Source organism: Wasmannia auropunctata, unplaced genomic scaffold, assembly GCF_000956235.1.
Source record: "Wasmannia auropunctata unplaced genomic scaffold, wasmannia.A_1.0 LD336116.1, whole genome shotgun sequence".
NCBI lineage: Eukaryota > Metazoa > Arthropoda > Insecta > Hymenoptera > Formicidae > Wasmannia > Wasmannia auropunctata.
In genome coordinates this window covers 1,407,327-1,434,501 of record NW_012026774.1, presented here as the reverse complement: position 1 = coordinate 1,434,501, position 27,175 = coordinate 1,407,327, and the positions used below count along the sequence as shown (strand labels likewise).

The window sequence follows — 27,175 nt, the reverse complement described above, 5'->3', positions numbered from 1 at the left end:
CTCTCTCTCTCTCGCGTCAAATTTGTCGTCTTGATGGGAAAATGGTAGACGCGGTAGAGGACGGGGAAGTGCCGTCAGATATTTTCCAGTAAATATACGAGGGCCGCCGATCTCAAGAGGCAGACGGAATAAAAGTCGAAACGTGTGAATATTAGAGTACGGTACTTTCACGTATCTTAGATGCGACATTTACTATACACTTTGCTAGAAAAAATCTCTTAAAGCAGAGGAACAATTTATTTAGGAAGAATTACGATATACTATTATCTAATTTTTTTAATTTAATTTTTTCAACAATAAAGTTGCATATATAAAGAAATTTCCTTAATTTTCTTAACTTATCTTTTTTACTTATAGATTCTTGTTTTAGATATAAATATAGTCTTGTTTTTGATTGTACTAAATAGCTAATCGCCATCCAATACAATATATTCGTAATTCCTACTATCTAATGCATCCATTACTTGTTATTTTTCTTTTCTTTTTCTCCCCGAATTCTCCTGTTGATCTTTGTTTTTCCGTCGAACCCTTTCTCTTTTCGAATTCCCGACACGTAACCGAGGCAAACCGATCAGCTGGCGCGCTGGCGATGTAACGGCATGTTACGCCGCTGCAAATTTGATACACCGCTAACGAGCACGCTATCAAACGGTCGCATATCCAGGCAGGGACAGAGAGAAATGATATACGTAGAGAGAAGGATCGATAGATACAATGGTCAGGGAGCCGGTTTGCCCCGGTTAGGGCCTCAGTTTGTGATGCGGGGTCCGTGAGTATACCGTGTCACGAGCCGGAGGGCCGTGATAGTGTCATCCGTTGGTGAGGGCCACTCATGAGGGCCAACGTACCACCGAGACGATCGAGAAAAGCGCGAGTCAAGGTCACGGGTATGCTCATCAAAGAGACATCACTCAGGTATCACGATTTCGCCGCATTACGCTCGATATCTGTTGCATCTAAGAGTACAAAAGTGTTTCTCCAAAATTTTATCCATATGTGCATTAACATATTTATATTAATTTTTATTAATATTTATTAATATTTATAATTTGTAATTGAACACTAATCGTTTTGAAATAGAAATTACATTGTGAGAAGAAGTCGAGTATATTTTTTATTTTATACTGAAAAATACGGAGAGTTCTTGCATGAAAAATTAGCCATGGTGCAGAGGATAAATTGGAAAATAGGAGGGAAATAATGTTAAAAGATATGCGATGGATATCAGATGACGGACAACGAAATGACAAGCGATGGAATCGATGTTCTTCGCCGGCAGAAATCTCGGAAGCGTAATTCCCGTCGTAATATGCGGAAAATGATGGAAAAGAGAGAGAACCCGACGAGTTGGAATTTCCCAGGCACAAAAAGTTCAAAGGGACTGCGCGAGGCGTCCCCGAGTTTCTGAATAAGAGATGTACTTTGACAATGGCTGCGCGGCAATTGAATTCAAATGAAATGCCAGCGACGCCTTTGCAGAACGCGAAGAATTTCTCGAAAAATCGCGCCGAGAAGCGACAGATCATGTATGCGACAACGTGTGAAAAATTGCAATTTGCCGCCATGAGAATATTCCCAGACGAAAGATACGTGTTTTTTTTTTTTTTGCGAACGTGAAATTACGAGATCTTTAACAAATAATGGCTTTAAAAATTTTTTGTGAAAATAACGAATACATTATAATTATTTGTTTACTCTCCTCCATTTTAAACTCTATAGATATTAAAATTAAATGTAAATTTAATAAAAATAAATGACATTGAGTTGCATGGGACATCGATCAATTCACGCGCGCCGAACTTCACCGTTCTCTCTAAGCAAATTAAAATTGCAAAAGAACCAGGTCAACGTCGTGTCAAAGTCTGCTGAAAAGAATTTTAATGATGTAATAAATCCGGCCGAGAGAAAAGTTACGAAAAAAAGGGAAAAAGATGCTGAGGGACGGAATGCCGCGAGGGACGTCGATGGGTGGAAGGTAGCGTAAGGGCGGGGGAGATCTCCACCAAAGGGTGATGCGCCGGGTTCTCAAGCCCTTCGCGACGAGGGACGGCACTCGACCACTGAATCAACCCTCTCAGTGCCCTCTCTTGCCCTATCCGTTTTTCCCTCGGCCAACGACACCCTCTCTCGCTCCAACGCTTCACAACGCTACGTGATTATTTCAAAAAGCTCGGAGGCACGAGAGACGAGCTTCTCTGTCCTCCTATCGCTGCCTTCGTATCACGGCCGAAGCCACATTGCTGTGCGAAATATTTTTACGCCGTTCTGCGTGCATCTCGCACAACACCGAGGATCTTTTTCTTACTCTTTTCAACTGCCGACGTATCGGGGCTAGGCCAACGGTATGCCGTTCATCTCGTTTATCTCCTAAAATATGCGGAGCAACGCTGAATTCCGCGAAAGATCGGAAGCGTTAAAGCACACAATTTTTATGAGATAAACTAAAATGACGACGATAAACAAATCTTGGTTCGTAGACCTCTTTTAAAGATTAAAATTTGATGAAATTCATGGCTGACGTTAGCATGAGAGAGAAAAAATACGAAATTTAAAAACGCAAGAGAAAATCATACTTTTGCACTGACAATACTCGGCTAGAATATTTGTGACATAATGCGTCCCTTTTGTTAATTAATTAGTTAACGAAAATTTTTATAAAAAAAATTATTAGCAACTTTTTTTTATGTCGATTTGATAAATATACTGAGTGTTACTTCAAACGAATGTTTAATTATTTGTACAAATTTTTCCATATTCTTAAAATAGAAAATGCACGCGCGTGCAAAAGGGGGAAAAGCACGTTTTATCACGTGTCAGATTAAATAGATCGGCTACGACTATTATTAGATAAATGACTCGTGTTAGAAAGTCAACGCTACGTCATCTAATGATACTCACAAAGCCATCAGCACTAGTCGGTCTCTTCCTGCAGCCAGTGTCAATGTGATGTGTCAAACATTATGGCACCGCGTTGACCTTAAATCAGGCGGGCGCGTGGGTTTATATAAAAACCACGAAGTGCATATGCACTTATATGTCGCTGTCTTGTTTTACTTATATCTATTTCTTTTTTTCATACTTATGTCTTTGTCAAAACCGTAATATCGCTAGCAGCGAATATGAGTTAATTAACTACCGACGCGGCTAATTAAAAAAGAATAAAATATGATCGCAATGTGAAAATGTGAACATAGAATTAGTTATAATAAATGAATTCAGCGGCCGCAAGAATAAAGCCTCTATCATAAAAAAAAAATAATTGAGACGTACATATGTATATGGAGCTTATTGAGCGAGTAATTAATTAATTAAAATTGCTAATGGCAGTCGGTGGGTAAGGCGTGATCGCGAAATTGCAATTTCCATTACATAAAACGTATGAAAAATTAAAATTAAGACGTTTCACATATGGTATATAAGTGTTATACTTGAAACAAATAAATTTATCTATTTTATTTAAGTTGCAAAATATGCTTGTTGCACAAAATAAATTGTACACCTTAAATTTATATCTCTCTTTAAAACATATATTCGTATTCTGTAATCGTATCGTAATTAGTACTAAATATTTTGTTGATCTTTCTCAATTCAGTTTGATACAGTTATTACTTTTATTTATATATTCTCTACTTATATTTTGAAAGCAATAATTGTCGAGCAAAAGCTGCACGAGTGAAGCAACTCGCAAAACAATTTGTAAATCCACGAAGAAGATTCCTAATAGGAATATTTTCCATTATATACTTCTCGCGTTGTAAACATAAATCATTTAGTGTAAAATATCTTCTTCTTAATAAAGAAATACGTGAAATATGGACGCGAATCTTAAGAGACGTCAATTTCGCAGAAATCTGAATGAAGAAGAAATAACGAGACACTCTTTAATAGATACAAGATGAATAATAGACACGGTCTATACAGTTGGCCAGGACTGCCGGTCGCGCTACCGTCACCAGCCTCACCATCCGCGGTAATCGTCTCACCGGAAACGCTGTCTAGACATAGCAGCAGCTCACCTTCTCGCGTTCACCGGCCACCCCAGTTTGCATTGGCCCTACCATGCTCTTCGCAGCCGATTCCGGCGGTCTGCTATCCGCCGACCTTCCTCGAGGTCACCGACGAGCGGAAGTGGAAGAACCTTGGATGGTGAGTATAGTGGACCAGACATTTCTCCATCGCGCATCGAGGTCGATGTACCGTCTGCCGATCGGTCCGGCCCTTCTCCCAACCTACACCCTTGTGTACCTAATCGAAATTAATTTCCAGCACCCTACGCAATTGTAAATCTTTTTTTTTTAGCCGTTTTCATATCGGCAGACTGTAATTATTTATACAACAGTGCATGTAATAATCTCACATGTAATAACCGCATGCGCGTGCAATAATCTCGTACATGGCAACGCGATTAGGTAACCATTAATATTAATTGGATCATTAAGCCCAGAAATTTACAGTTTATTAATAATATATGTGGATCTCTCCGGTTTCATTCATTAATACATACAATTTCGCAAAGCGACAGAACGATTTTAAAACTGCAATTGCATCATTACTTATTCATAGAATTATTGATTTAACGAAATGACTATTATTGATACGTTCTGCATAATAAAATCGTGCAACAAGCTTTGTGAAATTGAAATGAATCTTTTAACTTTTCTCATAGTTCGATTTCGTTCATTTTCCATGCCGTTTCGCCAAGATTCTAACGACTTAGTTCGCCTTCGTTCTCCGATATACGCGAAGGGGGGAGGGGAATGCCGGTTACCACGGAAATTTCACGTGATCCTCCAGGTTATCCTGACCGACGTCTGTGCCGCAATTACCGGTACTTTATGAATCAAACACACGCGTACAGGCGACCACGCGATTACTCGTAATTGAGCCAATTCTTACGGGGGTGGATGTATTTGCGGCCAATGGTACCTCCGCTGTAATGTTACACGATGATGGGCATCGAGCTAACGATCCATCATTCGCGCGGCTCTGCCCTCAATCTCCTATTTTCAATGATTCCTTCGAGAAATGATGTTTTTATCTGGGTCAGGGCCGAGAAGGAAGATTTAACTCACGCGCGGATTTTATCGAAAAACAAAGATAGTTTTTTAATTCTCGATCGAAATGAATAAAACTAATTTTGTTGCGGCAATAAATGAGATACATTTAGATTTACGCGTATAAAAGGGAATTATGAAATCCATTCGATTTCGCGATTCGTCGATTTTAATTCCTCTTCACCGATAAAGGCCGGCGTGGATTTGTAGACGAGAGGATTTATAAAATTCCTCATCGGTGCATTTCGAATGGAGATCCGTTTGATAGCCGGCGAGTGGTATAACTGAAGAGGAATGCGCGCGTGATTTCTCAAAGTACCGGCCGGAGATGGATCTATTTCCTCGAGCGCGAGGATTTAATCCGCGCGCGGCGCGGATCCGCGTTTCGTTCAGCTTCAATTTCCGTTTCTGCTGCAGCGACGCCCTGGCGACCACTTTGAGCGCGCTGTACGGGAAACTTCTGGTTGTGATGGGGATCGCCTTTCCCATGGCGGAAGTAATATCCACGTATATACCGCCGTCTTTCTACGAGGCATTCTACCTCTACCTCTACTTCGGCAGCATGATCTTCCTCGTGTACATGTACGCCATGCTGTTCAGGGACAGCAAGACGAAACCAAGTGAGTCTAAAAACACGTAAAAAATTTAGCCTCCCGAGTCGATCCTCGTCCCTTATCCATCGCGATAAATATTTCCGACTCGTAGGGATTATCGATTCGGCGTTTACGAGCGTGCGTGCTCCGTGGGTTTACGCCACTAGAAGTAGATAAAGCTCGCCGCGCGCGATCAGACCGCCGCTTTGGCAATCGCAGCCTAACTTACATACCGATCAATGTACATTCACACGCACGGTGACGCAACGTTTATGTATATCATCACGATGACCTCGCTTTGTTCCTCGTCAAAATTCCTCTCCCGGCCAGCAGGCGATCGCCGAAACGAGAACGAAATGAACGGCGATCGCGTTGTCGCCATAATAACCGATTGCAATTAACCGGTTTCTCCACAAATCGTAAATTCGCGGAGCAGAGAAGCAGAAGGACGTGTGCGATCTGGACTCGTCGAGATCGTCGAGCGGCGCCGGCGGCGACAGCGATGCGCCTGAGACCGGATGCCCGCACGTGAATCCGGTACGTCATGTTCAGCACTACGGTAGCTTCTATCTGCGAATGGGCGCCGTCGCGTTCGGCATCGGCTCGATGATCTACTCCGGTTTGGAATTCGGCCAGTACTTCGAGCTGGAACAGAACACCAAGTGCCACAACATCATGCTGGCCCTCACGCCCGCCACGAGAATGGCCTTCATCTTCATCCAAATGTACTTCATATTCCTGAACAACGAGGTGAGTGGGCACTGAGTGTGAGTGACATCTGCACGATTCGTTCTCACGACTCGCGACCTTTTCCTTTAATGACAAACTCTTGATCGATTTCTAATTTAATTTTTCTCAACGAGAATATCGAGGGTCACTCTTTATCACGACTTGTCAATATTACGACTAGATTTCTAAATTAAAACTGTATTGAAGCAAAATTCATTCAAAAATAATTAAATAAATATGATTGTAAAACATTAATATAATAACAAAATTTATAAGAGTCATTATATGTATATATATTGTACATATATACATATATCATATATAGACAGTTACTACACTGATTTCTTGAGAATCGCTGCACATGTTATATTGGAAAACTTCGATGGTGTAACTCGATGGGAAATCCACTGCCGGAAGTGCCGAGCTAACACAAGCTCGTCGGTTACGGGGTTAATGAAACAGAAGGGTGAACAACCCTGAGAGCAATAGTAGAACGTGGCTATCTAAACGCTCCAGTGCCCTATCGATATAATATTACCTTTCCTAATATTATTGTAATTCTCTTCAACTTGAACTTTTGTTGTTTCATATAAAATTTAAAAGCATTAATACAAGAAATTTCTATTTAAAAAAATTGCGGATGAAAAGGATATGTACTTGAAGGTAACTTGTTTCTCTCCTCTGTCTTAAAATCAACCATATTTATTAAAAAAAAAACCAATATACTTAATTAAAAACTAGATGTAATAGATGTAAATGTATAAATAGAAAAAGTAAAATTATAAATTATTTGGATGGTAAGATTGTGCCTCATCTTCTAGCAAATGAAGGTTTATCGTCATCGCGTTGTTGCACGTTTCGGACTAATGCACATGATCGGCACGAATCTGTCAGTTTGGCTGAACGTTCTCGTGCAAGAAACGAAACACGAGATCCTTACGTTCTACAATCCGGAGAACAACTCCCTCAGAATCTCCCACAGACTAGGTAAACTACGCGATGGAACGTGATCTTCCGTTGTGATTCTACAAATCTGACCTTCGAATTTTCAGGCTCGAAAGGAGCTCATCTCGGTGGTCACATCCATTCTCATCACGGGGAACACGTGCGACTGCCACGCGGTCTCAAAGGACCCCATCACATGTTCGAGTGCAGAAGGACGAATATAATGGGATCGCTGGTACAAGATGCCAGTCCCTTCCTCTTTCCGTGCACGATAGAATATAGCTTGATCTGCGCAGCTATTTTATACGTAATGTGGAAAAACATATCGAAAGTCGGATTCACGCAGCCTGCAACGCCGCCGGGCTCGCGTCACCACGCACACGCCTATAGGTATAGCAACAATACATTCGCCTACGACTATAGTTATAATATACGCCTACGGTAACTTGCGGCAGTAACGCGCGGCGTACACAAGCACGCAAAATGACAACCCAGTTTATGAAAACTAATTCCGCTGGCCGGCGCGCAGCTTATCAGAGAGTCGATTGCGAATAATATCCTAACATAAAGCAGCGTATAATAAAATGTCATCAAAACTTGCGTCTAGATCGCGAATTCACAAACTTTTAATCATTCGCAGGAAATCGCCTCATCATTACAGCGTGGATTGCGCCCGCGCGCACAAGGGCCTCTTCGTGGGCATTTTGATTCTAGTGCTGACGATAATCTCCCTCATCCTCTTCTTCGTCCTGATTTCGCGGCCCGAGTTGGTCAGCCTCGCCGTGACCGAGGTGAACATCTGCGAGCTGACGCTCTATGGCATGTCGACCCTGGCGACGCTGATCGGCATGTTCCAGATGCGCAAGCTGCGCTACGACGGCGGCAGAAATCTGGAGCTCGACAATATCCTCCTAGTGGCTGCTCAGACTGGCATGTTCATCTACTCCACGTTCACCATCATCGGCGGCCACTTCACCCTGCAGAAGCACACGGTCCTCGTGCTGGTCACCGCCCTGGCCAGCGTCGTCCAGACCACCTGCCAGACCATTTTCATTCTAGACGCGTCGAGACGCACGGTCGCCACTGCCGAGCAGATACGCAGGAAGCCGGGCAGGGAGATCGTGACGTTTCTGCTGGTGACGAATCTGGCCATGTGGGCGATCAACACGCTAGAGAAGTCACGGGCGGAGTCGCATCCGGTGCAGTTGCATTTCTACGGCCTGTGGGCGTGGACGATCATCACCCACGTCTCGATGCCGCTGGCGATCTTCTACAGGTTCCACAGCACCGTCTGCCTGTGCGAGGTGTGGAAGCGGGCCTACAAGGTGAAGCCGACCTACATGTGACGCAAGGGGTCCCGCGAGGTCATATGGAAGACCGGTGGGGTTCCGCAGCGGCCCAAGAGCCAACTGTCGAGGCTCGACGTCATCGCGGAGAACGATCCGGCGTATTTCATATGATCAAAAAAGACATCGAGCCGCGAAAACGGTTTTAAAGGGGAAAAATCTGTCGGGCGACGTAATAAGAAGTAGACGATATCTTTAGACGGGCAGACCTTTTCTAGACGTCCGAACATGATTAACGTATTAATACGTACATGACAGTTCATACGCACGTAATTTATATCGATTTCAGGGTATATTTCGAACAACTAATCTATATAATAAATAGATTCGGGGTCTCGACAAAGACGTCTCGACATTACATACGTAACTTGATCACATTTAGAAAAGAAAACGTTGGCAGAAAGGTACTCATAAAGGCTAATTGTCCCCATAAACAGTAAATTACTTCGTCATTTATCGACGATCAGTGTTCTAGCTGTAACAAATTTATAAATGTTGGCGACCCCATAGAGTTTACACAACGCCATTGTGTAAGTCTAATATCACTTTCTAAAACGGATCACCATCTCGTCGAAAAAATATATAACTATAACTCGCGTCGAAAAAACAATTTTAGCAAACCAAAGAAAACTCCAGAAATGCGTATTGAGATCCTATTGCTGATAAGCCGATTTATCGAAGTACGATATTGTGTATTGGGTCTCCCTACTCGACCACTTTTTAGAGATTTCGACGTAATCCTCTAATCCGCCATTGATATATCTGTAAATAGCCACTGATAACGTCATCGCGCTGTAAAACCAACACGAAGAGGGAAGATTTGCAAACTACACACGAATAAACTTAGCAAAATCGCAGTATTCACGCGATGAAGGGACATTACGTGTGCATTGATGTCTATCGCTTGCCATTATCGCAGCCTTCGCCCTAAACGCGGTAAACCTACCGGAGCAAAAATAACAGAACGAGAGAGAAGTGAATTTCATTCGATAAAAGCGAAAGTTCCATCGCGATAACAACGCGTATAAACGATTCCACTGTTATCTCGCATCGATTCCGCAACATCGTGCGAATCGATGGGAGATAAGAAAAGCATTTATCTGTTATGTGAAAGAATATCTTGGGAAGTGAAACAATCAATTATACTTCAGACGATCTGACTGACTAGATATACGAACCTCCTCGAAATGGAGTCCATTGATAAATGTTTAATCGATACCTGTTACGTACCATTCTAAACTTTTCTCTGGATAGATATTCAAATAAAACAATTTTCTCGATTCAATCGACCAAACGAAACAATCTAATATTGAGTCACGGAGAAACATAATTGATCATTATCTTTGTTACATGCTTGAATTGACACTCGTTCAAATATTCGAATATGATTCTGTAGGCGACAACATGTCCATTCGTTAGAAGTAGAAAGGGCTAGATTTTTCTTAGAGAACCAATCTGGTCGAAATGTTCGGCATAGATCTTCGACCACAACGGGAACAATAAATCTTCTTCGTTCGATAAACTTTTGTATCCATTCCGAGTAAACGAGCGAGGGTTCGAGAAGAGAATCGAACTCCCTCTCTCGAAAGACTGATACGAATGTCAGGAGAATGGCAGGGCACTAAGCACAAATCCTGATCCGCTGTAAACCGATCGAACCGAGTCCTCTATAGCAGTGTGTGTAACCTGAATGTTTGGTGCTCGTGTAATCCAAGGCGTTTGGACACTCTTACGGATATCCGTCTTCCACGTAGTACAAACTGCAGTTTAAACAACAATCGTCGCGTACATGTAGATGACTCGAGAGCTAACATAGTGACAGGCGAAATAGATTACAAGTATATTCAATAGTGCATAAAATCCTATACATCAATTAATGGAATATTTGTGGATTTTTGTGATAAACGAAATTTTCGAGACCATTATTATGTGAGACAATTACAATAGGTCTTAAATCACATTGACGAACCAATCTCGCAGGAATTAAAAATATTTTAATAGATACTGACAATGAAAAAAGAACCATTCCTCTCGGTTGTTCTATTTAACAAACTTGAAATCGATTCACGCACACCGTGAATTTCATATTTTCGAGCGACTTGCATGATGTCCATGTATAATTAAATAAAGAAAGAACCATGTAGATATTAAATATTCTAAAAGGAAATTCAAATCGGAGAGTTTTAGTCCTTTTATATCTAAAAAAAAAAATACGCACAAGATGATCTATAAATACAATTTTAGATATACTATCGTAGAAATCGACTCGTAGATATGAAAATAATTAGTACCGCTGTTACGATTTCGTGGCTTATAACGCACGGACATTTTTATTATCGACGTTGAATTTGTATTATCAGGAGAAACTTATTTTACGTCAGGCTCAGAAAGTTCAGTGATCAGGATCAAATCGATGGACGAGTGTCTATCGTAGACTCGCGCGATTTTCAAAAGTAGAGCGATAGATATGAAAAAAGTGAAGACGTTCGAAGTAGGAGTACAGTACAACGGCTGATCATATCATTAAGCCTTAAATCCGTCAAGAAGAGTGCTGTCCGAGCTGATAGGAGATATAAAGGGGATCAAGATCGATCGCGATCGACACGCGATCTCGAAACTAGAAGCGACCTACTCGAGTTTCTTTCATGCTCAACTGACAGATGTGATGATGAGAAGATCACCAGGAGCAAGTGAGAATGAGCGAACGAACAAATTGACGTGTGTGGTCGTGCACGGGTGTGTGCGTGGATGCGTGTATGCGTGCGTGCATGTGTGTGTATGATGTGTGTCGCGAGTGCGTGCGTGTGTACATGAAACAAGAGACGGAGAGAAAGGAGGAGAAGCCGAGATTTAATAGAAATGTAGGCGTTTACGAGTAATACGTGTTTCGTGCTAGAAGCTTTGATATCGATTATCGCCGTTGCGAATTCTAGTTATCCGGTCGGTGCAGTCGATCTTCTGTAAGATATAGTTTCCCTGAGACGGCTGTAAATAAACGGTGGAGAATATACAATAAAGCGAATTCTCTCGGTGTTTAGCGCTAGTTGTGTCGACATGTTTCTTCCTATAACATATATATGTATATATGTATGTGTAGATGCATATATACAATATACATATATATACATATTTATACATACACATTTATATATACAAGATATAAATATATTTATTATTACGTTGTTCTATTATATAATATTTATTATAATCTGACATAGGATTTACGCGCGATATGTTACGTTTATTGAGAGTCCCGAGGATTCGTGCCGAGATCCCATATATCCATTCTTTCCTTCACTCTTTCTTCTTCTTCTTCTCTCTCTCTCTCTCTCTCTCCTTCTGTCTTACTTGCATCTTCGTCCTAAATAGAGCAGTTATAATATTGCAATGGAAAGCGATATGAAAGATATCTAAGCTTCAGTAAATATTAAATGATGATTTTGATTCAATCCTTACAGTTCTATAATTATTTAGATAATGACCGCTCTGCAACTTACTTCAAATGTTGTCAAGAGAAGGCCTTTGCAGTAGATTCACATTCTTTTCACAGACTTCTCTCGCGCACATTGTTAACGCGTTTACGATCTCGGCACGAGTCCTCTCCCGTAAAAAGATAAAATCAGGGCGAAATCACGAAGAACGCAATTCGCATTTGCGAGTGATATAAGAGAAGAGAGCGAAACGAGGGAGTTCTCTTTGCTATATCACGTCTCTGAACTGTACTTTTTCTATGTCCGCATAATCTAGTTCCTACGCAATGTTTGTACTCTTATACCCTTTGTACTATTTGTACCTTACGAATTGCAATACACTCGTCCGCAATAACAAAATGTTTCTTTTCATTTATCACCATGATCTTTTCTTTCTCGAGAAAATCGCAATATTAATCTTTACTAAGTTAGAAAGTACAGGTAATGTCAAATTGGCAAACCGCATTTCTGTGTGGCTAATTCGAGATGTCGAACTTTCTACGCTAATGGCTTGCTTCGTATTACGATAGACAGTCATTAACAATGCAACGACGACAGGGAATAATTCAAATAGCGGAGAATCGCGGCCGAATTGACCTAAATACCCGCGATTCCGGATTCGATTCCACGAGCACGTTCGTGATCTCTCGATGAGGCAGACCTTCCTTGGGTCCAAGGTCATCCGGTGACCGACCCTCAAATTGAATCTAATGGAAATGAAGTTGAACCGCGACTTTCTCTTCGCGGCGTCAGTCCGTCACGTGCGAATTAAACCTTCAGAAACATATCAATTTAATCGATACTCTCCTGACGGCTAAATCGCGAATGTATAGTGAGTGTATAGCTATTTTATTAAAATAATTTATTATATATAATATAATTAATTATACATGGTGTAATTAATTATATAAAATTAATTATAATTATATTATCACATCATTATATGTAAGTATTTATTTCTAATTCTATTTAATGTGTGTATAACTTTATGAAATTTATAATTTATAAACAGATTCTTAACATTAGAAATGTATTAGGAACATGTTATATGATGCTTTTACATGCATTCTTAATTAATTTAAAAATATTATCACGCATTGCTTATAAAATCAATAATAAATTATTAGTATTAATTGCAGTGTCAATAATAATGCACTGAAGCGAATATTGCGAGCTATTAATATATTCCAATAATAAATGTTATCATGTTAAGTAAATTAATTTTATGTTTTAATATTTAAAAATGTATACGCGAAAAGTACTGTTTCATAATAGACATGTCGTTGACGTTATAAAAACGCTGCCCTGAGTACTCTTGAGATGTAATTAGCTAAAGTGATAAATGAATCTGCTCTTAATTATTCTATCAAGTAAGTTCAATCGGCTAAAGTATCTTACATAATTCGTACAAAAATTACTTAATGCCGATTGTTGTTTCATTAACTTTTAATTATAGCCAATATTACTAAAAAAAAAAAAAGATTCTAAATGCACGGTATCTTATCGTCTTCATTAAAAACCTTTAAATTCTCGCTGCTGTTTCAACACTTCAAGATTGTACTAAATTACTGATAATTCGTTACTTTCACCGCTGGCTTTTAAAGACTCAGTATCGTTGCTTCAATTTTAGCGTCTGCCTCATTTTAATGATAAGAAATCAATTATACAAGCACTTCGTATGTACTTTGTATAATTATATAATAATTTGTACAATTACTTTACAATTTTTCTTATAAATATGATGCAAGCACTATACTATTCTTGCTAGCGTCTCAACCGAGATTTCGTTGAAGTCCAGTGGATCCCTCACGAAAGAGCTGCGGAAAGCTTGCGATAGCGTGAGTCTGCGAGAACGGGATATACGTGCGGACATGTATAACGAACGAGGGACGCGCTTTATCATGACGCGTGAGAGGATCGTTGCATAAGAGAGCGTGCGAACGGTATGACCCTTGTGCGCTCGATTTAATGCCTAATGTTCGCCGGTTGCAGGTGCTCCTGCCCCGCGTAGGTGTGTTCCCGGCTCTCGATTTCCGAAGGTATCTCGTCCGCGATCCGCCGATAGCCTTCTGACCGGACAACGCACAAAGTGGGAACGCAGCTGTTCTTACGGGAACGCGAAAATGTCTAGATGCATTCAATAATACATAAAAACGCGTTGGCACTTATTATATGTATATTATTGTTTTTTATATATTATTATTTAGTTAATTCGCGATGGAAGGAGAAATCGCGCAGTCAGAAATAGACGATAAAAGTTTTCCGCTGCTAATCGATAATATCGTTTGTACTGATTAAATAAAATGTATAAAGCTGAAGGCACAACGCAATTGCGGTGTATATATTTCTATATTCATCATCAATAATCATTCTCGCGTGTCGCAGCTTAACGTCTAAATATTCTCTCTGGCAGAGAATAACCCATAGGGATTATGGCGATTATGAACGCTGGACTTTAATTATAATGCTCCGTAACAATAAAAATAGCCTGTCAGTCGATTCCACAAGGTAGATATCGCGTAAAAAGTTTACCCTACTTTCGCTTGTAAATTAACCTCGTTAGAGCATCATCACGATCCTCTCGATGGAACTGCCGCAGAGTAAAAGCAAATAAGCGACACGCGAATATTCATGTTTTCGCGAAAACTAAGAATCGAAAGTAAAGAAATAACGGTATTCGTTATTATCGCGTTATAAAGCATCGCGATCTCGTTTCCATCCAGGCAGCCCGACGGATGGATCGTTCGTGGGGAGAGTACCCGTAATTACGGGCTAAATCCGCCCCTCGTCGGTGTTGCCGAGTTCCGGACACTCGAAAGAGGGTGCATTTTAGTCAAACCCCGCGATACAACCCCGTATCCATTATAACATGGAGCCGTTTAAGTCGTAATGTATAAAATCAATAGATTCGCCAGTCTGCTTTCAAATTACCTTGGGTTCGTCAACGGGATAACGGAAAATGCTGTAAAGTTTGGACAGAAAGGCGATAACGATAAACGGAGTTTTATTGTAATTAATTACATATCCCATATAATAATATCTTCCTTGTGTATTATTATAGGTATTATTTGTGTGAAGAAGTTTCATTACTTGTATTAATTTCAACGCGATGAAGAACGAAATAAAATTTTGATTATAAACTCTGCAGCTTTTCGTCAGCTATACCTCGTTTCGTGCTTTATACAAGCGTGAAGCTTCGAAAAAAAAAAGAGAACAAAGAAGCGCGCGCTCGTCTCCTCGGCGCGCTCTCCCCGCGTTAACCCTACCATTCCACCTGTAATAACCCTGAAACCTCCGTCCTCCCTACACGTCCATCCCCGACGAAGCGGGGCTCGCTTCACGAAGCAGTTTTGACGCAACGGCGACCATCGTCATCGCTACTACCCCTACGAAGCGCCAGGCTTACCACCGGCATCAATATAGGCGCAACAGTACGCTGTCGAAGGGGGACAGAGGAACGTCCACGGGGTGGAAAAGCGGGAATCGCGGAGAGTTGGTTATTGATCGGCCTTTCCACATTGCATGGGGGTGGCTTCGCGCGCGCGGCGACCCCCATAACCAACTGAGCGTCGCCATTACACCACCATGAGCGGCCGCGCAGCGTCGCAGACGTACTTGTGAGAGTGAGACAGTTCAGCCGACCGGCACAAACTCGCCGGGGGATCGTGCACGCACATGCGAACGGGCACCAGGGCCACGCAATACGAGAGCCGCAACACGAGAAAAGGAAGTTATATAGAGAGGAAGAGAGGGTGAGAAGACGAAGAAGTCGTCCGCCGGAAAGGACGGAAAGAGCGGTAGCAGCTTCCGGGCAGGGCGCAAGCCCGGAGTCTCCTTGTTTACATCCACCCAGCGCCGACCGGCACGTTGCTCCGAAGTAGCGCGATCAACATCACGTTATCTCGTCCAGTGAGGTTTCGCATCTCTTACAAATCGACGGTCAACAATCCAAGCAAGAATCCAAGAGTACCTCCGAGGAGGGGGGGCTCTCCTCACGACGAGGAATCATCGTTTTGCCTTTAGGACGACTCCGGAAGGTCAGGGACTTGTCCATGGCATAGAGCTTCATCCTCGTTTAATGAACGCGTGAGTATGTCTGCCATGTGAAATTTCCACGGCTGTCTTACAGTGTTCTCTCTTTGTGTCTCTTTGTGTCGGACGTTTTGTATTAAAATTACGTGTTGCGCGCGCGACGATCGACGTATACGCTCGTGTCACGTGCATGTCGACATTCGGAAAGCTTTGCCGAAAGCTTTGTTCGCAAGCCGTTGCGGATAATAGCGATAGTTTAATTGGAATGATAATCAATTCTAAATGTCGCGAGTGAAATATGTAAATAGCATGTTAAACACCTACTCGATTGAAGGTTCATACACTTGAGTACGCGATAGAAATTACAGAGTTGCAAAATCGGAATATTGATTAGATATTATAAGAATCTCGCTCGGTAAATGTGGAAGTTTGAACGCGCATGGATATAAAATTCTTCGCACGTGTTGAATATTGAAAAATTATAGAAAAATTATAGGACGCTCTTAAACGTTTAATATAATTTACAAGTCTAATTATCACGCATTCGGTGCGAACTGCGAGAAAAACAATGATATGATTTAAATTACATGGCCATTGTAATCTAATGATTAATTAGGCTGACGAGATTGTTTACGTGTGCGCATTTGCAACTGTTATACGTGCTTTGCAACTGATCACTACCAATCGCAGAATATGTAATAATGCAATAATGCAATGCAGCTCTCGATTATAATAATGCTACTTTCTACGTTGGTTTCTCGGTCAATGACTTTCTAGCAAAACAATTCCACACCAGCTATATCGATTTTTAAATTGGTTGCGTGTAGCAAACGCATGAAATAGCTTCTTACGGGATGGAATGCATTCACGATATAACCTAGGGGTTTTAGAAAACTCATCGCAATATATAAATCGATACATATAAAGTCACGATAATAAAATTCAAAGAAATATACGAAATGCAAACGTACATGCGGATAAAATACGCAGCAAAAAAGTATAAAAGTACAATTCAAATTATTTCGAGATATTAAATGATTAATAAGCATAATCATCTAATATATTTTAGCCATATTAATTTTCAGAATTCTGTTAAATGCTACGTTAAAATTTATTGCGCTCGTCTCGCCTAATTTCCCATCTAAATTATAAATTTTTCATCATGGCGTACGTTTTGAAAAATGGCTCTTACACTCGACTGCGCCAATTAATCTTGCGTAAACGAGAAAAATGTGCGCGGCATGTTTCAAACTATATGTGAAAGGGGAGCGGTTAACGAGCTGATAAATGCGCGGAGGCTTCGGTTCGACCGTGCCGCGAACCTTGAACTTATCGACCAGCCTGTATTTATATTGCAACGACCCAAAAATCGAGTCAAGGACCGGTGGGTAAAAACGGGAGGATCGTTTGGGTCCGGCCGTACACGTGCCCACGGTGCATGCGTGTACTACGTTCACCAGACCGTAACATTGAATCGTGATTTCATGACTGGAAAAAAAGGGAGACACATTCAACCTTGTCGAATATAAATTCACTCATCTTTATACTATCGTTTTTATTTGAGTCACTTTATCATCGGTGTATTCTTTAAAATATGATCAAACATCACGATTCCCGGCACGCGATAGAGAATAAACATGCAAAATGCGATTCGATCGAAAAATTACTAAACAAGAGTCTTGTCGTCGTAGAGATATATTTCTTCGCGTGTAAAACGGGGATGCTTGGAGAGCGAGAGAAATCACGATAGATGAAAAGTAAGAACACGTCTATTATTAGAAGTTCGACTTCTTTGAAGTTGCAATGGGCGCGGGCAGGGTATGTGTGAGACTTGAGAAAAGCTCTTTGTGTGTTCTTTACCGCGCCCTATAGTGTCCGCAGTAATCTGTCTTCGTTTTTTATATGCTAGACAGAACAAGATTGGTGTTAGACTTCAAAGGAGTCCGGTGGACAAGACGAATATTCACGATGAAAAGACTTTTACTTTGTAAAAGCCATAAGAAAAAATTTAAATAAAAAAATTAAATCGATCGAAAACGCGATAAACACTGTAAAAGATATTTGGAAAACTGATTCGCACGAATTAATATATAAATCGTGTCTTGAACACCGAAAGCAGAAATAAGCTCGGTGCGAAACGCTTTCGCATATATTGTCCAGTTACTCGCCCCCCGATCAGCAAGAGTATCCACCGCGGACTCGCGTTTCGGAAAGAGAAAGGATTCCGACGAGGTATCGCGCGACCTACGATCGTAGACCCACGTTTATTCGCGCGGGAGACGCGAAGCGCGACGCGAGTGGCTCGACACGGCTCTGCTTTGTGCTTAACCGTTACAAACAAGTGTCTTGTTCTGTGAGACAATATTAGATTAATTTTCGATAGAAGATTTCGTGTGATGTTTGATTTAAAAAAATCACGTTTTACTTAAATTGCGAATTATTAGTTATCACATACAAATTTAATATTCGAGTGCTTAATTAAAGTGAAGAAATATTTTACGTAGCTTATTATATTTTTATGTAAAATATATTATAGAAATACTGTACACACAAATCCATGATTGCAGTTACGTTGTGTTTCGATTAATCACTTTTAGGCACGTTGTGAATGCATTGTGGATTTTTTAAATATACGTCGTTCACAATGGAGGTAAGAAAAAATAATTTTCCGTAAATTTCTCTTTATTTTTTTAGTGATAATAGCTTTAGCAATAGCTTTTAGCAAAATCTTGAAAGTTTTACCTGCCTCAAAGAGCATACATTTTTTTAGATCTTGTATTAGTATTGTATTGTACATTAATTATTGTATCATTAATAAGACGTAAAATAATTCTTTAGCTTTATAATATTGTCAATTTCTCATTAAATAAATCTGACAAGAAAAGAAGATTTTCTTTATCTTTATTCAGTTTTACGGTTTTTGAAAATATATAAATTTATAAAGAATCGTGTTTAATTAAAAAATAATGTAAAACGTACACCGAGTTGAAAGAAAATTCGGTTCAAATATTTCCGAGATAGCAATGTCGAAGGCGGAAAGGCAATGTTGTAATTATCTTAATTACAACGATTACTATGTAGCGTAACTGCAATCGAGGTAATGTCGATCTTTATAGAATCGCGCTGCGCGGAAACGCTTTGTCTGTTCGTATGTATCTTCCGTGCATAAAAGGGATTGTCTTTATTTTACTCCAATATTCCAGCTGATTCTCTTCGACATAACGTGATTACGTAAAATTACGATTTTAATGACGCACAGAATAATCGCACAAAATAACGTTTCACATTTTAACATAATTAAAAAACGATTCTATATAATTTATATGTCGAGGTTCAAAGCGACTTTATCTAAAGACGGAAGTAAATGAAGAAACGAAAAAGAATTTTGCACCAAGCCGACATTAGATAGATAACATTCCTAGCAAGTTGAGGAATTACCGACGGTATCAAAGAACGAGCCGTCATTGACCAACTCGATGCTGGGAACGTCGGACGCTCACGAGGGAGAAGCGACATGTAGGGGGATCGGTCGATGAATAGTACCTACGTGGGCGTCGCGACGCCGGCGCCGATACGAAGCTCACAGGTGGTCGCCACGCAGTCTGGCTGTGTTTCGTGTCGGGTGCCGTGCCGTGCCGCGGCAGCGCCTCGACGAGAGAGAGCTGCCGGCTTTTTCGAGGTCCACGACCGAGCGCGGCGGGGCTGCGGAATCGATCCGCGGCCACTTCCGGCTTCCGTTTGTTGTGACGCCCGCTCGCTCTCGCGCGCGCGGTTCACCCCGGCGAAAGCAATAACCTCGCCCCCGCGACCTTTTGTACATGTGTGCGATTCGATTGTCTCTCTCATCCCCCGCGAGAGTCGCACAACCGCCGCGAATCTTTCCGCCATCGTGAGTTACCCCCGCGTGTAAAGCTCACCCCGACTTCCGCCACGCGCGTGGATCGACATCGCCGCCCGAATGCGCCGGTGGAATTTCGCTGATATAGTGAGCCAATTTGTGGTTAAACCGGAGTATACCTAATTGTGATAGTGGAATGAATGAATACGCCGTCACAACATTACTCAACATTAACGACCATCGTCTTTTGTCACTGTCATAATTATATTCAATTGATACATGACCATCGATCTTTAAATATAAAAATTATTTTTAAAATTTCTTCTACATGATATTGGATAAAGACGTACAATAATGATCGACTAATAATAAATAGCGACCGTGACTTCAGGCTATTTTCTTCAATCGAAATATATTGATAATTCAGAAGAATTATATTTAGATGCTGAAAGGTGGAACGTCAGGCTTGTCAATATGCTTCATTAATACATTAAATTCGATATGTTTTTATCGCGTATGTTGATACTGGAAATAACTCGATTTATTAAAATTAATGTATACGTGGCATTCAGTATATTTTCATATTCAATCACAGGAATATGCATATGAAATCTGTGAGTCCGAATATAATTCATATCGGTCGATTTTAATATTTTGTTTTTCGAGACCTCATAATAGTTTGCGATTGTTTTCACGAGCTTCATTCATTGAGTCTCCTCGACATGTGGCGGATCCGCTAATGTAACTTGTGCATGCGCGTATATTCGCGAAATATCAACTTTTAAATCGAGACAAGTGCATCCGCGAGTAGCTGAAAGCCGTGACTACCGAGTGATTTTGTTTAACCCCCGGCGAGAGAGAGACGAAAGGACCTTAAAGTGAATTGGAATCTATTAACGACCGTCCGTGCGCCGAGGCGCAGGGATAAAGTAATCAACCGGCAGGAACTTAGACTTTGGGAACTTATTACTTCGTTAGAAGGTTCAAAGACCAGAACTTGACGTGCTACGTATCAGACTCAAACGCTCGACGTTTTGATATCAGGAGCTTTCAAGCTCGGAACCTTATTTCCGAACTCCGATATTCTTCGACGCTTTCCTTTGTATGAAATACAGGTCGCTCTCTCCCTAGATTCAGCCTCTTGCGGTTTAGATCTTATCGAACGTGGAACGTGGAAATAAAGCGAGATTATTGTCTCGAGTCATGCAATAACATGCGAATTTTGTAACGTCCACCATTGTCAAGCCTCATATTTTTACGTGAAATTTCATGTTTCAGTATATTATTATATAAAATGCAAATTCTTTCGAAAGAAATTGCTATATACTTAAAAAAAAAAAGGAATTCCGAAGAGACATCCTTTATTTTCGCGTATCTCTTTGAACGACCGATCGAAAAGCCTCCCTCTGTACTGTGTCAATAGGAAGGCTTTTACCTAGTCTGATTTCAATCAATTATAACTACGTGCGACGTCAAAAAATTCAAATAGGATAATCCTATTAAATCACGGTGAGCGAACTACGCGGCAAGCGATGGAATTCGTCAAACTTCAAATTCGTCAAATCAAAAGGCGAACACGTTGGCAAAAACGCGCGTATTGTCAGCAACATTTTTTGAAATTTGTTATCTAAATATATTTAAAATTTACATCAATTATGTATTGAAAATGAAAATGATATTTTTACTTGCCGATTTAATAACGATTCTAGCACTTGAAAGAATTTCGTCTGTGTAGTCGCTTCGAAATTATCCCATCATCCAGCTGAACCATAAGTTTAGCAACGATCTGAAAATTGCCCTTGAGGGCATTCTTGAATAATCCGTTATCCCGCGTGTTTCTGTAATCGATTGTTCAACCGCTCGTTGCCCGCCGACAGTGCCGGATCTGCCAAATCTGTCCTCTCGCGAGAACGTCGCCTGGAAACCTCGTCATGGTAAAGCAGAAAGCGAACGGACGGCAGAAATAATTTCGCGCTCGTCGATGTGCACGTGCGAAAAGAGAAAAGAGAAAATCCGTGCTACGGAGAGAGAAAGAAAAATGAAGATAGAAACCGAGTCGCGAATGGATATTCGTAATTAAAGCTGCCGTTCTCTCTCGGCGAAGCGCGGATTTCTAAATATATGTGTGCGTATGTGTGTGTGTGTGTGTACATGTGTAGTCGCGACGATGGGTGAAAATAGGAAGAGAGGGAGAGAAAAGAGCTTGCACGACGGAATAAGCTTGCAGTAGACATCGCGACGTCGCGACGTCACCTGAACGTACGTTCGGTTAGGTCAGTTATCGCGGGATCACGAATTCTCGATCCTTGGACTTGTTCCGCACGTATCGTCAATTACACAAATTGCTGTCATTTGGATCAGACGTAATGTAAAGTCCGGCTTGTAACTGATGGATATTAATTACCAACGTCTGGCAATGCGATTATTCAAACGCAACATGAGGTAAAATTTGGGCATTACAAACACGGATATTAATTCTACAAATCCAACGAATATTAAAAGTAGTCTCAAAAAATATTTAAAAACTGCCTTATACATACAAATATATTGATATATGTATATTTTTTTTATTAGATAGATAGTCTATAAAACACTAAAATTTCCTCTCTCGTATGATTCGCATCATAAAACGTCGCGTCTCCATATCACTACAACGCTATTTCGCGCCGCTTGCCTTGTTCTCACAAAGATAGTCTGTAACCATGAGAGGAGATAGGTCAGTAACCGTTCCCAAACTCCCACCGCCCTTCCAGTGCTGTACCGCAACAAAGTGACGCGTTTCCTTCATATTTCATCAAATGTACAAACTCGTGCAATTTAAACAGATTAGTTGAAAGCAGTAGGTTAATAATAGCAAATAATTCGATAATGATTCAATATACAGATTGACGCGATTACGACAAAAAATGATTTTATAAAAATTAAACAAACGTTTAATTTGATAGATCAATAAAGACAGATTGCTGCATGAAAAAATTGTGTGAATAAACAATTTAATCGATCTACCTTAATATGCTTTGTCAGTAATTTCTTCATTTTTATGGTAATTATTTTAAATTTTCATAATTAACGGATGTAAATAAAAATGAACTTCTAGCTTTCGAGCGTTATTCTGCTCCATTTACATCAAGTATATACGTGAATCTTGTTCCTCTTCTTATTTTTCTTAAATTAAATTGATGTAACTTGATTTAATTTTTTTACATTTTCCTTAATTAAATTTCTTAATTAAATACCTTCTATTTTTTTCTTCAAATATTTACCGCAATATCACTCGTACAAATGTGTGTACATAAGTACAGCGGATAAATATATATGCGAGTGTGCGCAGTTGAGCTCGGATCCATAGGTTCGCTAAATCCAAATATGCGGATCAGTCACCCCTGCGGGGACTTTAAAAATCAATCCACGATCGTGTTACACGTGACGTCTCTTCAAACATATCTCTCCGAGGTGTCCCGTTCGGCTTTCTATCTCGCTCGTCGAGTTCCTCGGAGAGCATCCACGTGGAAAGATGTATGCACGTGACCAGGCGAACACGCTAGCGCGCCAATCGCAGCTCCATGTTTGGCGATCTCTACTACGGGGAGAGAGCCAAGAAGTGAGTTAACGGCGATGGAGCTTCCTTCTGAGACAGTACCGATCCGATCGCGTTTGCACTATCGTTGCTGGGCTCTTGCTCAGCACGCACTCTTTTTCATCAAGTTCTCGTGCGAGAGTTTTTCCTCGAGGATCTCTTTTCTAGTGTTAAACAGGCGTAAAAGTGTGCACCATGGGTACTGCGGCTTCGAGTAAGTTTAGTGAAACGATTCGGTGAAATAAATCAATGAGATAACGTGCAGGCTTGAAATCTTTCAAGTGTGAATTCAATGTATCATTTTACGTTTGCAAATATACAGTTAATATTAAAATAAAAATGCGAGGCTTGATAATAATACTATTTCAAATATGATAAATTTCTTGATTAAAGGATAAATGTGCCCTTTTTGTTGTCTTTAAAATACTCGTCTATCTATCAGATAATCTGATCTGTCCATCGGTGTAATGTACACCACAAGTGTTTCATGTTTCATTCGATTGTATCTCTAGCTAGTAGATACAGTTACATCAACGTCTATGATAAAGCAATTAAGAAACATGTAAACAAAAGTAACAATAATACACAACAAACTTGTATAACGTGATACTTATACCAAGCTTCAGAATACATTCAATCTAAATTTAAGCATCTTAAAAGAGAAATTATTTGTTTTGAGAATTAAAAGTTGTAATTCTCGGTCTTTCAATCCTCTTTTAGTTTTCAGAACATTCGTAAATCAGAACAGTCTGCGAAAGTTATGTTTCTTCCGATAGTTGAAAGCTAAGGACTCAAAGGATCGCGCACGTGCGCTTCAATAAAATCAAAAAGACGTCCAACAAATCCAGCGAAATGAGATTCCACTCCTACTTCTATAAGAAAAGTTACTATTCTAACACTGTCATACACTGTACATATTTTTATTAAATCATGTTTGCTTAAATTTTTTATGGTCTATAACATGTCTCATAAATTTCCATCCAGATTTATACGGTCAGGAATAAAATTCGGAAATTTAATATATTTTCTCTAAAACTTGCGGAAAGAAATAAAATGATAAATATACGGTTATCAATTTTTTATAATGAAAAGAGTGTTACAAAAATTTAATTGATTTTTTGTAAAATTTTTGTACACATCTTTCCTGACTTCCTCGTTGATGCGTGACGTCTCGTATGTCATAACGTGCGCGAAAATCAAGTAGACGCGGCTGTTTGTAAAAAGACGCTTCGAATTACATCAAATTATTCATATGATAACCGCGTCTATAAAAAAATATGAGCAAAGTTGTGCAATCGCGTATCTCATATTTAAATATAAGTAACAATAAGTATTATTTAAATAGTTTTCTTGCACGTGTGATTCTGATTCTACTTTCATTCTTCAGATCGTCAGAGAGACCCAGAAGAGTCTGAAGAGATGCAACGGTGTCCGTACCTACATGAGATGAAAGAGCGCTTGCTCTCCCAGCCGACACCAACAGATAGCCTGGACATGGAACGACTCGACGGTGGTACTCCTGTTAAGGAGGCTAATTTGCACAACGATTATCCGGCGCATATGAATCCAGGTGTGATACCCGAACCCCCGGAAATGCCGCCGGATTCTCTGATCGGTACCGTTGTAAAGGTGAGTGATAAAACATAGCAATAAATTATGAATACACGGAAAGAACAGCTGAAGTACCTATAAAAATTTAGTCTGATACAAAACTGAAAATAATTTTGTTAGACCATCAATAATTATGTAGGATACTCAAGCTGGTTGCTAAAATATCAAAATTTTTTGCAGTATTGTTCATTATGCTTTAGCGTCCTACATAATTATTTTAAAAGTCCAACAAAATTATTTTTTGACAGATCTATATCTAGCTAAATTTTCAAATATTTTAGTAAAATCGTTCCGTTTCCGTATATCAATATAGAATGTCGCGTAATTCCTATGTCTATTTAATCAGAGCTCTTTTTTTTTATCAATAGTCAGAAACAGTCTTCTCTTAACAAAAATATCAGAACACAATAAATGCATTCATAAAAAAATGATAAAGGCTCAGTCGACTAAAGAATTTACGGTAAAAAAAAACATTCACAATTGGCGGACGTTCCGTAACCATAAGCTAAAATTAGATTGTAATGACATAAAGTATAACTGCACTCGACATAATTTCAAAGCACGTAATAATTCCAAGCAGAAGTTTTATTGGAAATGTTTAAATTTATTCTCGTTATGGTGAATTTCAGCTGAACTCCGATGGCTACGGCTCGCACACGTCGCCAGCGCATGCGAGGCAGCCCCTAGTTCCACAGAATGCGAATAACCCACCCCTCTGCTTCACTCCTACATATTCCGGTTCAGCTAATGGCATGGTGCCAAAGAATGCGAAGTAAGTACATTCTGGCAAAATACAAGTTCGTAAGGCCCTTGACTGTGAGATATATTGACTGGTTGTCAATGTCTCTATTCTGCGAAATAATATTTAAGATTTTCACGAAACATATTTAAATATTTAACTTGACATAAGGTCTCTTTTTAATTTGATAATTATAGTTGACGAATAATATAATTGAAACAATATGTGAAGATATAATATATATGATTGAGGTGATATATTATTATTAAAATACAATTTTCTGTTAAAAATATTTGAAAAAAAATATTATATAAACGATAAGATCCGTTCTGCATTTTATCAATTCGAGATAAACATAAACATCCGGATCGTTCGTTTAACCCGAAAATCATCACACACCATATGGAACTCCGATATCGTGTCTCAAGTGCATTGCTTATCATTAAAGAGTGTCTGGAAGCCTTCGAGCGACTTAAAATAACCTTCGAGATACTTCAAGGCGGTTACACATTTTACGATCACCGATACTCGCAGACACCGAGCTCGTTTGCTTGGTGTTTTAGCAAGCAAATGGCTTATAATAGAGTCAGTATATTTGTGTATTTCAAGCTTATATATTTAGCCGGGATGTATCGATCCATTATATAATCAGAGGGGTGTCATTAATTGCTTAATAATTATCTAAAAAAAATTCTGATAAAATCGAAGAGTAAAACGAAATTAATATAAAACGCAGGATATAAATATTTATACGTGGTTATTTTGAACGTAATTTCACATTGCAGGGGCTGTAAGTTACTTAATTAGCCAAATGAACGCGATCACCTTCGATTCATTTACGAGGTGCGATAAGTTAGTATTATGTTAGACGATTGTGCAATAGAGATCATCGAATGTGTAATAACTGACGCAGCAATTTACAGCCAGTTGACTCAATGGTGCGTTAACATGCACTTTTAAAGAGGAATATCATTTTAAGAGCTCTTTTCGAGCAGCACGTAAATAAATTTGATCGGTCATTCACCCAACTAATCAAAAATTGATAAATGCAAAATAAAATGCACAAAATAAAATTTACTGAAATTTATGGATGATAAATTCGAAATTACGAAGATAAAAAGATAAATTGTAAGTGCAACTCAGTTTTGTCATATAGAAAAATTTTTGGGTACATATTTTGCAATTATCTTTGAGTATATGATTTGAATTGTTAAAAATTGAGAATTTTAAAAAGTTTGAAG

General features: G+C 39.7%; 2 protein-coding genes across 11 annotated transcripts in view; both read left to right on the top strand.

Moving 5' to 3' along the window:
* Positions 1-10,189, top strand: part of LOC105457162 (otopetrin-2) — a 13,521-nt gene extending 3,332 nt beyond the window's left edge. Inside the window, exons 3-9 of one of the 4 annotated variants that reach the window (XM_011701869.1) lie at positions 3,922-4,146; positions 5,472-5,674; positions 6,084-6,397; positions 7,025-7,039; positions 7,198-7,363; positions 7,429-7,711; positions 7,962-10,189. In XM_011701869.1, coding sequence (XP_011700171.1) covers positions 3,922-4,146; positions 5,472-5,674; positions 6,084-6,397; positions 7,025-7,039; positions 7,198-7,363; positions 7,429-7,711; positions 7,962-8,667 — 1,912 coding nt within the window. In that variant the 3' untranslated portion in view covers positions 8,668-10,189. Of the gene's footprint in view, positions 1-3,888; positions 4,147-5,471; positions 5,675-6,083; positions 6,398-7,024; positions 7,040-7,197; positions 7,364-7,428; positions 7,712-7,961 lie in introns of all 4 variants that reach the window. The other 3 variants (XM_011701706.1, XM_011701943.1, XM_011701786.1) reach the window with 3 other exon arrangements.
* A 5,565-nt stretch (positions 10,190-15,754) lies between these two features.
* LOC105456556 overlaps positions 15,755-27,175 on the top strand; it is a 30,499-nt gene continuing 19,078 nt past the window's right edge. The window contains exons 1-4 of one of the 7 annotated variants that reach the window (XM_011700812.1): positions 22,256-22,449; positions 23,339-23,798; positions 24,972-25,213; positions 25,825-25,967. In XM_011700812.1, the coding sequence (XP_011699114.1) occupies positions 23,780-23,798; positions 24,972-25,213; positions 25,825-25,967 (404 nt within the window). In that variant the 5' untranslated portion in view covers positions 22,256-22,449; positions 23,339-23,779. Of the gene's footprint in view, positions 16,224-18,339; positions 18,820-20,118; positions 20,155-20,873; positions 20,989-22,255; positions 22,450-23,338; positions 23,799-24,283; positions 24,468-24,971; positions 25,214-25,824; positions 25,968-27,175 lie in introns of those variants that run through there. The other 6 variants (XM_011700878.1, XM_011701037.1, XM_011701117.1 and 3 more) reach the window with 6 other exon arrangements.